Consider the following 14,873-nt stretch of genomic DNA (forward strand, 5'->3'; position numbering starts at 1 on the left):
GCAGACAGATGACAGCCTTTGAGAGTAAATTTTAAAGAGCAAGAAAATAAAAAAAAAAAAACCACAAATATGGCATGTACTTTTTTTTTTTAATAACAGATTAAATTTGACTGTAATGTGAGTGCTGGAAGAAACTTTGTCTCGATGGGTCACCAGTAGTCATTTTGTGTTTCATAATGGTAGCAAATGTGCGTGATAAGCTTAGAAAAAGGAGCATTTAGGGCACGAGAAGTTTGCTTTCAGTGGGGTAACGTAACAGAGATGAAGGGAGAGAGAAAATTTTTTACCAGGAATAAAAATAAGAAAGAATAAATACTATAAATAAAAATGGGCAGACATGTAACAGTGCACACAGTGAACGGGAACTTGTCTATGGGAGCGGAGCCTTTCAACAGCCTTCATGTCCCATGTCAGTTTGTCTTGTCTTTATGTTCTGGGAAGGTCTTTCTTACCATAATTTTTGTTAAACAAAATAGTCTGCATCTAAACAACTTAATATGTTATTTTTCAGCACTGTGGTCTGTGATTGTATTTCTGTTGGTATAGATTACATGTTTTGTATAATTCAAATGCTTGGTGGAATTCGTGTTCTGTAGTCTTAACTCCTCAGTTGGATGGCATTTTATATTTTGATTATTAACTGAAATATTTTCTTGTCTGCTTGTTAAATGAGGAATCCTCTCCCTAGAGTATTTATTTCAACAGAATGCATTTCTGGTGATTTACTTCACAAGGAATATATGAATATATGTGAATAAAGAGAGACAACATAATTTCAGTCACTCTTTAGATTACCTTGGGAAGTTTGTTTCAATATGTAAATACAAGCTGATGCACTTCTTCAGCTAAGGAGAAGGAATTTACGGTTCTTCTCTTTCCTACACGTTGAATTTCTACAGCTTTCTGTTCTGTGAGACCAAAAGTGCTTTGCAGTACTCAGCTGTAGCCTTCTGCCTTGTTTTAAAGGCCCTATTCAGTCCAGCTTGGCTAGAGAGCATCTCAGCTGTGCTATTCGTGTTTAGAGCAAGGCAAGGATGAGGAGACCTTCAAAGCTTGCAGAGAGAGAGAGATTACATTTCTATCAGTAAGGCATTTAAAAAAAAAAAAAGCCATTGTGGAAGATTAGAGAATGGAAAAAAGCTTAACTGATTGTATTCTAAGATGTTGGAGACAAAAAGCAGTGGAGTCCAATACATAAATAAAGATTTAAAGGATTTAAAAAAAAAAATGAACAAAGGTGTCTAAGAAATGGAGTAAAGTTAATCAATAAGTCGTTCTTTAAATATGCACTGTGCAAAATAAAAAGGAAAGAAAGCATTGATTAGCATGGGTTGAAAGCTAGTGACAGGGATTAATCTGACTACACAAAAGACTTAAATCTTCACGTAGTTGTTTGGGCAAGATAATGTTGTCCGGTCTCTGAAGTGCTTTTATCTTGGTAAGATGTATTCTAAAGCATCTTTAACAAGACAAGTGATAGCTATTCAGGACTGACAAAAGACCATAGCTACATTAAACTCACTGTTTCTCAAAAAAAATAACAACAGAAAAAAAAAGAAAGTATTTAATGAGGACTTAGGTTGAAAGAAAGACAAAATTAAGCCTATTTTCACACATTACTTAATTTATTTTAATAAATAGATTTTTTTAATCATATGTAAAATTTGAGTGAAATTCCAGTTTATAAATACGTCTGTTTTAGTTGTGATCTTAGGCAGTAGGTGCTGAAATTGGTATTCAGGCAGCACACGTTAACAGTTGCTGAACTGAACAAGTCTTTAACTATTTGCAGTGTGATCCACCTCAACATAAGAATTCAAAATGTGTAAGATTAGTCCTTTGTGTACTGCAGTAGAAGTGGAAGGTGGATAGTCATGTTTACACTGACTAGTAAAAACAAGCAAAGAAAACAAGAACATAAATTAAAACCCCAAACACTTAATTGCCGATGAGGATTTACTGTCGAGAACCGAATTTCTTACATGTTAATGAGGAATGGGCCTAAAGCTCTACTGGAATCATTTTTACTGCAATGTTATCAGATTATCAGGATTTCCTATTGAATTACAATCTTTCCAGATATATTTTAGATGTGTAAAAACTGTAAGTTACTATATTTGCTTCTTTTTATTTTTAAAACAATATTTTAAAAGTACAACTTTTAGAATTGCAAAATTAAATGAGAGAAAAAAAGTCAAAGGAACTGAGGACATTTTGCATCTTAGAAATGACTTCTGCATCACTGTGGTGTTATCTGAGTAAGCAAGTAAAGAAATAATCAAGAAATAAAGATTTGGTACTTGTAATTTTATTTGAAATAGCTTATGAAGAGGGACTGGGACTTTTACAGGAGACAAATTACTATATTTAAGGTTCTAAATGTTTAGTAACAGCACTGTGGTTTTCATTCTTGAGACATTAATAATTAATGCTGATTAGGATATGTACATAATTTTCAGTCATTATACCACCAGATAGTATTTGACTGAAGTTCCAGTTAGGTGTAGATTTTTTTCAATATTTGCCTAGATTCACCTTGATGTTGTCATACAATATTTTCTTCTTATGAACCTGGAACTTGGAGTTACTGTCACCTCCTTACATATGTGTCCGGTATTCATATTGATGGGAGGGTCTGCACTGAAGATCTGCAACCAAGAAAGGAAATGTAGCTTTGTCAGTGTACAGTGCTTGTACTGTGCTTTAGTAATCTACATGGTGGTTTTCTACCTAAAATGTAAGAGTGAAAATACTAGTTTGTATGTTGTATGTTTGGACAAACTGATCTTAACAAATAACAACCTGTTAGCACTTCAGACTAGAGAAGTAGTTGAAATAACAAAAATGAATTATAACACTTAAGGAGCTGTTGATGAATTCTGTGTGTGAAACTCCAATTGCCTATCAGCTTCTGTCTGCTGTCATGAATGAGTGTTTTCTCTTGTTTTTTTAGCTTTTTTTCTTTTTAAAAAAACTTTCATTCTGTTCCTGTTTTAAAATTAATTAGAAGATTGAGATCTATTAAGGAAATTTCTTTTGAAAAAATAGACGCCCATGAAAGCAGTATCTGGTGCATTGTAGTATAATAGTTAATGGGTTCCATCCATTTTTTTACTGTGGTATGTTGTATGTTAGCTCCAAGTACGGGGAATGACATGGAAGAAAGGCATTGTAAGCACCATGTAATCAAAAAAAAAAAAAAACCCATACCTTTTTTTGGTAGCTAAGAAAGAACTCTGAATCTCGTGGGACCTTGTGAGAGCTCTGATGGGTCTTGCCTTAAGCCAGAAAAACTCCAGGGTTGTAGTGCTCTTTATCCTTTTGACAGTAGAAGCTTTCTAAAAATGCTGAAAAATAGCAAGTAGGGCAGAAAAAATATTAAACAATCTTTATTCTTACTATTATGCGTCTCTCAGTGTGTATTGGAACCATTTTCTAAAACTTTCCTAGGAAGCCACGACTCTATGAACCTTATTTACATGAGAGGTTCAGAGAAGCATCCATTCTGCTGAGGAATTGGCCAACCCAGACCTCCAAATTTCTCGTATCTGTCTATCATTAGTGAAACCATGATGTGCTGAAATCCACTTCTCACAAGTATTGTTTTCTGATGCTTTCATAATTCTCAATTTTGCTGTTCACAGAGAGCGAAGAAGTGTACCAGCGCCAGGTGCTGTCTATTTCCTGTATCGTCTTTGGCATAGTCGTAGTGGGCATGCTTTGTGCAGCGTTCTACTTCAAAACAAAGTAAGAGCCTTCGTCTAGCGTGTTTGTTATCTAGCTTCTGTCCTTTTTATTGCTTTACAAGTCTTCAATTTCTCCCCTCCTTTTGAAGCTGTTATTATCTCTGCACAGGCTACAGTTCCCCATGGCTACACTAGCTAAATTAAAAAAAAAAAAAAAAAAAAAAAAAAAAAACCAGAAACAGAAGTAGTATATGTTCTTCCTTCTATTTTCTGATATCAAGAAAAAAGAGATTGTGTCCTTTCCGGTTCTTTTTTTAAACAATAAGGATTTTGTATATTTTACTGTCAGTGCAGCAATCGCTCTCCTCTTTTGAAAATAAAAGTTTAAACATACCATCTATTTTTTTGCATTTAATTTCATATCCCTCAATGTCCCTTTTGTTTCTATATGCTGCGAATAAAGATAAAGTTAAAAATGCAGAAAGAGACAAGTTCTCTGCAGATGTCTGTAATATGTAGCTAATAGTTGTAAACTGTTGATGTAGTTACATAACTGATATCTGTAATGCACAAGCACATTGAACTATCCAAGTATGGTGGAACAGTCTATACTAAACTATTTTAAGTGAAATACTCACTTTCCACTCTATTCTTTATCTTCCTAACTAAACATTATTTTGTAATATTTATTGTTACATGTGTAATTTGAGTTACAAAAACCTCATAGCAATTACATGACATGCTTGTCAGTGCCACTGTATCTATAAATTTGTTCTGCATGGTTGTCATCCCTCATTCCTGTTCCAGCTGGAGTTAATGAGAGAACATATACCAATACAAATAGTACCTGCATGAGGTTAGTCATGGTGGCTGAGCATGAAAAACATGGAGGTTTGCACTATTTAAAGGTTTGGATGCTTATCTGAATCCCCCCTTTTAGAAGTTTTTTAATGGGTAGGAAATCTGATGAGAACTACTTTTTATTAAAAAAAAAAAAATGAAATGTTTTGACATTTCTGTTAGGAAAACAAAAATTTGGAAAAGTCACCAGATTTTTTTTTAATGCTTTTTAAAAATAAACTTTAGGGGTTGTTTGTGCATGAGTGAAGATTTGAGTTCATTCATGTTTCATCTAAACACTCCTACCTGTTCTAATGTCTTGAGGGATTTTGTTTAATTGTTCTTTGGACATAGAGTATGACAGTGATGTTAGCAGGAAGGATGCTGTGGCAGGACAGTTCCTCTTTGCAAACTCCTTGGTTGTAGTATAAACAGTGAGCAGAGACAGCGATTTTGCCACTGGATTAGAAATGTCATTATACGTTTTAGATCTGCTAAATAAAGAAAGAGAGAATAAGGCATTCCTGTTCTTCCTGGAAAGGCTTGGGGATTTCGCTGATGAAGAGAGATTCAGAAAAGGCAGAATGGAATTGTCAGTTGGAAGAACATACAGTCAGCAACTGAGTGTAGTGTGAAAAAATGTCCCTCTGTTATTCAGCTGTGCCCCTCTTGGTTTTGCACTGTTGTAGGGAGTGGTGGAAAGCTGGGTTGGAAAAGTCTTCCAAATACTATGACTTGGTTGAGATAATGGGGAGAGCTATGTCTAAAAATAATAGAAACGATGCTTCAAAGATGAACTCACAGGACAATAGTGCTTCTTATCTCAGGAGGAGGTGGGGGTGTTGGGTTTGGGTTTTTTATGTACATTATAAATATGATAGTTAAGAGTTCCTGGGAAGAGTTGAAGTGTGCTTATGCCAGATTTTGGGATGTGAAGTTTGTAAAGTAATGAGAAAAGGAGCACCTCCAGTTCAGTCAAGAGGTTGCACCAAATATATGAAACACAGTAATGATAAGATACTAAACAATCCCTAGCTCCCTTGCTGTGCCTTCGTCTGGCAAACTGTCTGAGTAAATAAGAGTGTCTAGACTGGGTTGCACGGAGGCCACATAAAATGGTATTGTAACTGTGACATTGGCCAGTGTCTTAAGGGTGTAAAACCCAACAAATTTCAAGTGCCTTAACCCTTATCATATGTTAGTTTTTAGTCAACAGATTTTCAGGAGCTTCTTCGTCAGGCAGATGTATCTTCGTCATACTTGAGAGTTATAAAAGCATTACTTCTGCATGGGGGATAATACTTGGGTTTAATTTGACGTGTCAAAAATTTAAAATATTGCCAACAGCTACAGGAACTCTGAATGCTACACCATTTGAGAAAAAAAATTTTCCATGAAGACACTGAGTCCAACCTACTTAGTCTGACAACTGTATAATACCTGCTGCTGGAAATATGCACTTCCCTATGCACCATTAAATTAAAAGTCCTTCTTGAAAATAAATTCAATCTGAAGAAGTTTGGAACTATAATTAAACATTATGCCCTTCCAATTATTCCTTTTAGAGTAATCAAGAAAGCGCTGCAAGTTTCAGCAACAGAGGGGGAGAGTACAGTAATGGGCTACCCTTTATGACTTAGACTTTTATAGATGACTAGTGATTTTATTTCTTGCTGAAGTAACAACGCTTTATTGATGAATATCTCTAAACTAGAACACATAAGGCCCATTTGTTTTGAAAACAAAAGTTATAAATTAAGTATATTAATCTGTGAGTAACTTTGAATTATTAATAGCTTCTAGTTTTATAACTGTGCATCCTATAGTTTGGCAAAATGAATATGCATAAACCTAATATTAATGTTAGATTGCATGATCATAAAAGGAAATTAATTATTAGATTGTTTCTGTCAGTAAATTACCTTTGTGAATCTCAATTGTAATATTAAAGATTGCAGCAGTGAGGCTGAATATTCCAGCTTATTTAAATGTGTCTATAGAGGCAGAAACAGCTCTAAACCTAGGTTTTCTAAATAAATCCAAATTAGAGTTTCAAAAATTTGTAAGTTGATTTGTTATTTTGCTGATTAAATTCTAAGAATATTGTATGTATAGCAGAGATTCCCAAAGTCTGAGGCTGTCATCATGTTTCACTGTCATTGTTTAGACTTCATATGAAGTCCTCACTCAAAAATAGTCATTAAAAAAAAACCCTGGATGTTCCATAACCATTATGGAGACCAACAGGCGAGTGGCTGACTTTCCAGTAGAACATACGGATATATACCCATGTAATTTAGCTGGTCAGAAAATAATTATTCATAGAAACTCTAGAGTTGCTTTTGTGAATTTCCTCTCGAATTTTATGAGAAGCTAAAAAATTTATTTTGACATCTTACAAGTTAAATTCTTCCATTTCATTGGTTTAAAAAATGAGTAGATATCAAAAAGTGGTTTTGAAAGAGATGTTTCAGAATCAAATGACTAATTAATTTATTTTAGAATCATAGAATCATAGAATGGTTAGGGTTGGAAGGGACCTTCAAAGGTTATCTAGTCCAACCCCCCTTCAGATTATAGCTCTATTCAAATTATTCTGATATTAAATTTACAAATTGTTTTGGATAAGGAAGAATTTTGAAAGTTTAATATGTTTTTGTGCTTGAGAAATTATTTCCTCATCCACCTATATTCATAAATCTTACTAATTATGAGCTCCTAGCTATACTGAAAACATGCCACTCATGTTTATAACATGCTTACAATGTAAATTCATTCTTTTTCATTTGCCATGCTGTTTCCAAATAGGTTGTAAATAGAAAGCATAAGAGATACTTATAGAGTCTGAGATTTATTATAGTTTATGGCCTGTGTTCAGGAAACATGCTATAACAAATACCTACTACTAAGCAGGTGCTTACAACTTGTTCAATTTAAACAAATGCTTAAATTGTGCAATGCTGAATAAGAATTAATGGACTCAAAGGCAGAGGAAATACTATATTTTAATATGTTTAAAACTATATTATTAAAATTCAATATCTGAACCGTGATACTTCTCACTGTTTTCTTTCCTATTGAGGGAATTTGTCCTTTCTCAGTTTCCCCCCTTGACTGCTCAAGTAAGTCATTTTCCTCTGATTTCTTACACTTTCCTGCACTATACACAGACTGCACTGCAAGAAGTTAAAATTACTTTTGTATTAATTGGCCTAATTCAAGTAAGATACTATCAAACTTGATGATGTCACAAGACTTTCAACAGCAAAATCACCAGAAAATTTTTGAAAAGTTGCTGAAGCTTCTTTGCTAAAATTTCAAATTTCAGTAGAGAGAGATTGTATTTCCTTTATTTCTTATTGACACCTCCCTGAAATCACTCCCTTCTGAAATTTGCCTCTGCACCAGTTGCTGTCCAAAAGCTGCTGCTGATGATGATGAGTTGTTGACCTTGCTGGGCAGTTTCCAGGGCCTTTGTGGATTTCCTGCTGGACATGCATCTGCTGGGGAGAAAAGGGAAGAAGGGAAGAAAGTAAAGAAAGAATTAAAATAGTATTGAGGAGTTATTTCTTCTGATCATTTAAAACTGATAGTCTCAGACAATTTAGCTTATCAAAAGAATGGAGACTGATAAAAGACCTTAAATATATTTTGCTAACAGTTTTTGCCCAGCTGAGAGATCTGTTTGCAGAAGATAAAAGAAATATTTAAAATAAAGTTTGCTGCCTCATATCCTCAATCACGTACAGAACTTTAAAACTCAGTTTGCCAATATAGTGTGGCAGAAACAGAAAGCCTTTTCTAGTGTAGTCATCTCCTGAATATTGCAAGTGATTCATCTACTGGTGTTCCTAGCTCTGACATGGTGGATCATAGTAAAATATGTCAAAACCACAGCCTCAGATACTGTACTGATGTTTTTTCCCAGGTTTAACCAGGTAAGCAGAAGCTGATCTATACCAGATGCTGGGTTATAGGTCAAGAATTATCAGCAACTGCCAGAAATCTTTGATTCTTCGACACTTTTTATAGCCAACAGGGCTAATGCCAGAATCTTGGTTCCAAATCAGAGAAGAATACTTTTTTAATATTTAAGCTTACTTGCAAGCTATTGTTAAATAAGTAATAGATGAGCATAGAAAACTCCGTGCTAAAACAACTAGCATGCTATTATAGTAGTCTCAGAATAGAAGATATTTTAAACAGAAATTATTTTTCCTTTCTTAAGCCTCGCCAGAAAATGACCACTGCATTGAAATATTAGACACTAGTGAATTAGCTCAGCTGGTTAACCTAATATGGTGAAGTTTTGAACAAAGAGAACAATGCCTATAAAAATATCGTGGCTATAGTGGAAGATCAGACTAGCTCTTTCTTACATGAATTTTATTTCTCTCTGCAGGAAGCAAGCAAAGCAAATTCACGAACAGCTGAAAGAAACACAGAATAGGAAAACCTACAGCCTAAATGCTTCCAGCATGATGGCAAAGTCAGAGTGTGTGGCGCAAAGCCGAGTCCAGCTGCAAAATGTAAGTAATCCTGCCAGCTACAGCGCTTAATAGCCTGGCTGAGTTCCTGCTGCTGATGGCAGCACATCGCCATGTTGCTTTTAGCATCTGAGCAATGGGAACAAGAATTCTCACCTCTTCCATAATATGTTTTCTGTTAGGCCTGTTAATGGAAACACCAAGCAGGGATTTTTTTCCTGATGTTATTTCAGTGGATCCTGGTATATTTTGTTCAGGTAATAGACCTTGCTGAGCTCCCTAGCTCTGCATCCAGCAGTGGAAATTACTGTTATAGTTTCCAGCAATTCCTTAGCTCATATGTATGGTTGATAGGTGAAGTGGTGGTCCTTGATTGTAAGTGATTTCAAATCTTCCAATAATTGATAAACCTGCAAGAAAAAAAAATGTGGAGATTTGTCACAGTTAATTCAGAGTAAATTCAAAATCTAGAACTGAATTTACACATATAACCTATTGCCCAAGGGAAGACTGTGCAGATGGTCTCATTTTCCTGGGTCTTGAGCTAAAGGGATTTTTGATACTAGAAAGGGATTAGTTTGTTCCGACTAAATTTGAAATTTATTTAGTCATTTTCTGTATATAGTTATATGTAAGTTAATACAATCCCAGCATCGTGAAATACATAAAGCATATTTGAAATAAGGAAATTGAAAGTGACCAATTTATTTAGCCCTGGATGCAAGGTATTTTCCAGTGCACATCATTCTTTTCCCCCAGTCATACACATTTAGTGTGATCTTATTTAGAATGAAGTTTTTGGAACAACTGAGAAGGATCCTGGTAGGAATATGGTAGGACTGAAGCCTTTCTAAATGTTTAACTATTTTGACAAAAAACCCAAGTATCTTAAAGGGCTGACTGCCTTATTTGCCACATTCCGTGAAAACAGTGGAGTTTAGCAGAAGTGAGCACTCATACCCCCTTAGCCACAGATGTCTCAGCCCCTGGTTTACGTCCAGTTAATGCAGAAGTATAAGCCCTTGTAACCAATTCTGAGTAAGCAGAGCCTTCATGCTATGACAGAGGAGATGACAGAGCATTGCTCGTGTTCACTACAAGTTTTGTTTTATAGGAGCACCATTGTGGTCATGATATGCTTTGTGGTTCAGGAAAAGTATGCTATTTCAAGAAGGAAGATAGCTCCACTAAACTGATGTAATCACAGTTTAGCGAGCCTTGTGCAATTCTTTGTTTCACTTTTAGTTCATTCAGTCATAAATTACTTCTAGCCCCTAAAAAAATGCTGTTGGGAGTGTTGTTGGGTGGTAATGATGGCAACAAAAGGTAAACTTGTAAAGCACTTTTGTGATACTTTTGTTCTAATATATAAAGTAGGTCTTGGTTAATACTAATAATATGTTCTTTGCCTTTTTCTCACTGTAATTCAGTGCAATATTTTGTCAACCTATTTTCATGATGAACTATTTGATGTCTTCTGAGCAGCTGAAAAACAGAACAAGCTTTATTTAAGTCTTTTTCTTTTGCCATAACAATAGCCATAATGGCTGAAGTAGCGGTTTGTAGATGCCTGGTATTACAGATTGAAAACCATTATTATTATTTATTATTTTAATCCAAATTTGCTTTTCACGCTGTTCAGACTGGCATTGTCAGTGCTGGTAATTAACACACCCTTTTCTTGTTCTTGTGGCTGCTTGCAGGCAGCTGTTTTCTCTTTGCCATTAATGCATTTTCCCTTTGGGAGCAAAGATACTAAGGAAGGAAAACAGAATGACCTTGTGCAGGATGCAGCGTAACAGTGCAGGGTAATAACGGTTCCTATTGTTAGCAGGATTTTAGTGCAGGAACGCATGTAGGCATTTCATGAAATATTTACAAAGCTTGGCAGACTGGAGGGAGGAGCAAAGGGCCGGGGGCATAGCAGGCAGCAGAAAAGAACTTTGAAATGGTGTTTTGCAGGAAGGGCTGTGTGGCTCCCCGTTAGAGACCAGAGATCTGCCCCAGGTCAATCTGCTGGGTGGGAAGGGGACCGGGTGGTGGCACGGGGAGGAGAGCGCTCCCATGGTTGTGCTGCCTCCTTTCTGCCCGTCACTGCCTGGGTGCAATCTCTGCACTTCCCATCTGCAGCTCTCGCTACATGGGCTGGGGAGAAATCTTCATTCTCTTCATTTTCAGGAGGCAATAAAAAAACTTAAATTAAGGTGGATATTTTCTGGAGACTAGTCCTCCAGTCTGGAGTTTTACCTTATGTAATCCTGGAAATGGTTTGTTTTCCCACTCCGTGTGCTCCTCTTACGTAGGAAATCTTGATTCTATGCCACCTTTCTCTCTTTCCCTGAAATATTCTCCCACGTTTTTCATCGTCTCTATTCAAAAGGGACTTGATGATGCTTTTATGTTTTTCACCCTGCTTTTTCTTCTTCTGTAGAGAAGAATTCATCAATGTACACCTGAGAATAGTTGCATAAGGTCCCTTATTCTTGATGACTACTCTAATACTGTCTATTCTGAAAGAGCCATCCCATTTAGACTCAGAAGTTGCTGCAGTTAGTAATGGACACACAGATTTTTCCAAATGCTGTGCTGCTCTAGAAGTAGGATTTGCTTGTTTCCCAAGAGCCAGGGGGTAGCAGACAGTATTTCAAGTGGTTTGTGGCTTTAAAGAGCTTGACCAATCTCAGTGAAGTACTTTTTCTCCTCATTATTCCTTTTTTCCCTTTTTAGCCTTGACTGGATTTTTCAAAGCTAGTTTTGAATCTTTCTTAAAATGAGAGACACCATGTAAATGTATCAAAAGCGCTGCTAACAGGAAAACCCAGACATTTCATTATTGAACCAAGTACTGAAATTAATTACAAATTTGCATTTTATTCTAGCCTAACTCATTATACTTGCAGCTGTTTGCATTACTGCAGAAGAGAAAGAAAAGGATTTCAGACCTTAGCCCCCTGATATCCTACCTCTATGCCAATTAAAGCTTCTTTACAGTAGTGTGATTATGAAAACCATATACAAGGTTACAAGTTCTGAATGCTTTTAAAACACTCTCCATTTGTATCAGAATCCTTCTGTTGCATCCTAGACTATGGATTACCTTGTAGGAGTCCTATTTCAAAAGGCAATGTTTAAGAAATGGATTTGAAGTGTTGGACATTCCCCCAGGTTCGTTTAAACATCCATATGGCAGGATTGCTCTTTCTGATGTGGTTATTTAGGTTAAGCAACAGCATATTCAGAAAAAAAAGTTGAGCTGGCAAACTGAAAAATGTAGACTTTTTAGAACTGCATTTCAGAAGTTACTCTCTTTGTGGTTTTTGCCCTCTTTCTTATCAGGAGGGGTAAACACCAGCGAGGAAAAAGGGCCACATCCCAGAATTGTATGTGCCAGGCACCGCGATTTGGAACTACAGAGCTTTTGGTGTTGTATCTGCTAGATAGTCCCTGCTACAGTGAGTTATAGACACTGCTTTATACTCCTCCTCATTGTTCTTATTTTGAAAGCATTTCCAGAAAGCCTCTGAAGAGCAGAAAACATAAGAATTGGTAAAGATCTGCAGCAACGGTACTTGAAGAACTCTGGTAAATAGTAGCAGGTTAAATTGCTTTTTCAGATTTTTGGACCCTTTGAAAAATATTCTAAATTAATGATGCCAGCATACAGCCCTGTAATAAAGTTGAGAAAGAATAGGTCCATCTGGTGTGCAACAGAGAACAGATTTGCTACAACGATCAGGGACTTAAACTAAGCTGCAGGTTGAGTGTCGTGCCTCAGCAAAGCATGAAGTGGACTGGAGGTCATGCCAGCTCTTAACAATGGAGTTATCCTTAGCTAAAACAACTACTGCAAGTGTGTTTGCATCAAACATCTATCATTGGGATACCACCCAAACAATACAGTGTAAATATAAATGAACTGGAAAGGTGTCTGAGGAGTTTGGGTTTGCTATTCCATCAGTTATGAGCAGCTTGAAATAGTCATGAAAAGATTTAGCTCTTTCCAAAGCTAAGTAACTGCTCTTTAACATAAACACGTGCGAAATCACCTCCCTCGACAAGCCCCAAGGTTGAGGAAGAACACAAGGAGAGTTTAACTTGAAGTGTGGATGCCTCCCTGTCATTTGTTCTATTGCAGGGAATAAAGCTTTTTGTTTGCCTTGACAATATTTTGAACTATCATATGCTTTTCCTTCCCACGCTCAGATGCATTACATCTCCTCCACTTCCTTCCTCTGCTCAGTGATGATTTTGCAAAGTAAAAAAAAAAAAAAAGGTTAGATTTTCTCAGGACAGCTGTGTTCTCTCTGAACTCCTGCTGCTCATAGCTGGTAACTGTGTTTATCTGTGCCAACTCTATTTCTCCCGGTATTGATTCCGTCATTTTGTTAGGGATACAAATTAGATGAAAAATACTGTATACTGTAAGTAAGATTCATAAATACCTGTTCGAACACAGTTCTTAGTATTTCTTCTGAATCTCCTTCAAGTCCACTGCTTTTCCAAAATATTCTGGCAGCAACACGCTTAATTTCTTGCTAGGTTTTCTAGCATCTTGAATTTAGATTCTAATGCACTGGTTATCTTGCTGTAATTCTCCAGTCAGAAAGAGATAGTTGTGCCTGTTTTTAATGCAGGATCTTTGAGGAACACAAGAGATTCAGATTTATTTCACCTAATGCATGAAACTTAAGACATGCTAGTATTACCTACCCCTCCCCAAAGAGATTTTATTATCTTCAAGAGACATTGACTGCAGCAAGCAGTTCAATGTCCTCATAGACAAAAGGAAGTAAATTGTCATTCGCAGCTGCCCCTCTCGGAAAACCAAGCGCTCTGTGTCCCCGCATGCACTGTGCGAGGGGTGAGAGGAGGCGTTGTGGCCCTCCGGTTTCACCCCTCTGCGTGAGTCTTTATCGTGCTCCGGATTGCTAGCTCCTTCTTCCACTGTGACTACAGGGTTTCTTTAAATTCTCATAACTTGACAAATATGTCATGGGGAAAAAAAAAAACCAGCAGCTGAAGCCTTGCCAGTCCCTTAGTGATTCTGAGAGTTGTTGTGGTTGTTTGAAGTGGCCTTTTTCACCCTTGTGGATTTTAATACCTTCTCCCGTGGTACTGAGTGGATCTATTAATTCCCCATCACTTTCCTTCTGAGGTGGTTAACATGCTTTTCGTGCTGTAGTGTGCGTTTTCACTTTTCACTACACTTGTTTCTAATAGCTTGCCATCACTTGCTCCAGGTTTCTGATATTCATAAAACAAGGAGAGAAAAAAAAATGCTCATTTTGAGTCTTGTTGCCTTTTGTTGATAGTAGCAGGAAATGAATTCTTTTAGTCACTGTGATAGAAAGACATGCAATTAATGTATGTTGAGAAACAGAGACACTTAAGTCTTTTAAAAGATTATTGTGTAGTTTTGCTTGAGTTACGATGTTGTTTATCACCTAAGTTCAAGAGCGAATTTCCCATTTCTGTATCACATGACTACTTTGGAAGAACTGCCAGAAGAAACAAACTGGAGTTTACTGGCCTCTGTCTAGAGCTAGTGTTGCAACAAAACAAATAGAGAACATGGGAACAGCTTTCAGGACATTAAATATACCACCTGACAGGGTTTCTGTGCAAGGTCAGCCCATTCAGAAAAATCATCAGCTCTTTACCTCCTTGAGGCACCCTCTTCCAATGTAAATGAAAGCAGACCCTTTGCCTTCTCCGTCCTTTTTGAAATGGGATCTCCACATCATCTCTCTTCCAAACCCACATGCGTTTCTGGACTTTTTATTTGGGAAAATCATTGAGGAGGAAGAGCTAAGAAAAGCTAGGGGGGAGGAATGGGTGGTTTTTTTGGCATAATACTAGG

General features: G+C 36.6%; 1 protein-coding gene across 2 annotated transcripts in view; it reads left to right on the forward strand.

Annotated features, from left to right (window-relative positions):
* The window catches only part of NRG3 (neuregulin 3), a 400,436-nt gene that overhangs the window by 366,106 nt on the left and 19,457 nt on the right, over nucleotides 1-14,873 (forward strand). For both annotated transcript variants that reach the window (XM_086752050.1, XM_086752051.1), the window contains exons 5-6: nucleotides 3,645-3,747; nucleotides 8,929-9,055. In XM_086752050.1, coding sequence (XP_086608176.1) covers nucleotides 3,645-3,747; nucleotides 8,929-9,055 — 230 coding nt within the window. The remainder of the gene's footprint in view (nucleotides 1-3,644; nucleotides 3,748-8,928; nucleotides 9,056-14,873) is intronic.

The sequence above is a fragment of the Chlamydotis macqueenii genome, chromosome 7, assembly GCF_036417535.1.
Source record: "Chlamydotis macqueenii isolate bChlMac1 chromosome 7, bChlMac1.mat, whole genome shotgun sequence".
NCBI lineage: Eukaryota > Metazoa > Chordata > Aves > Otidiformes > Otididae > Chlamydotis > Chlamydotis macqueenii.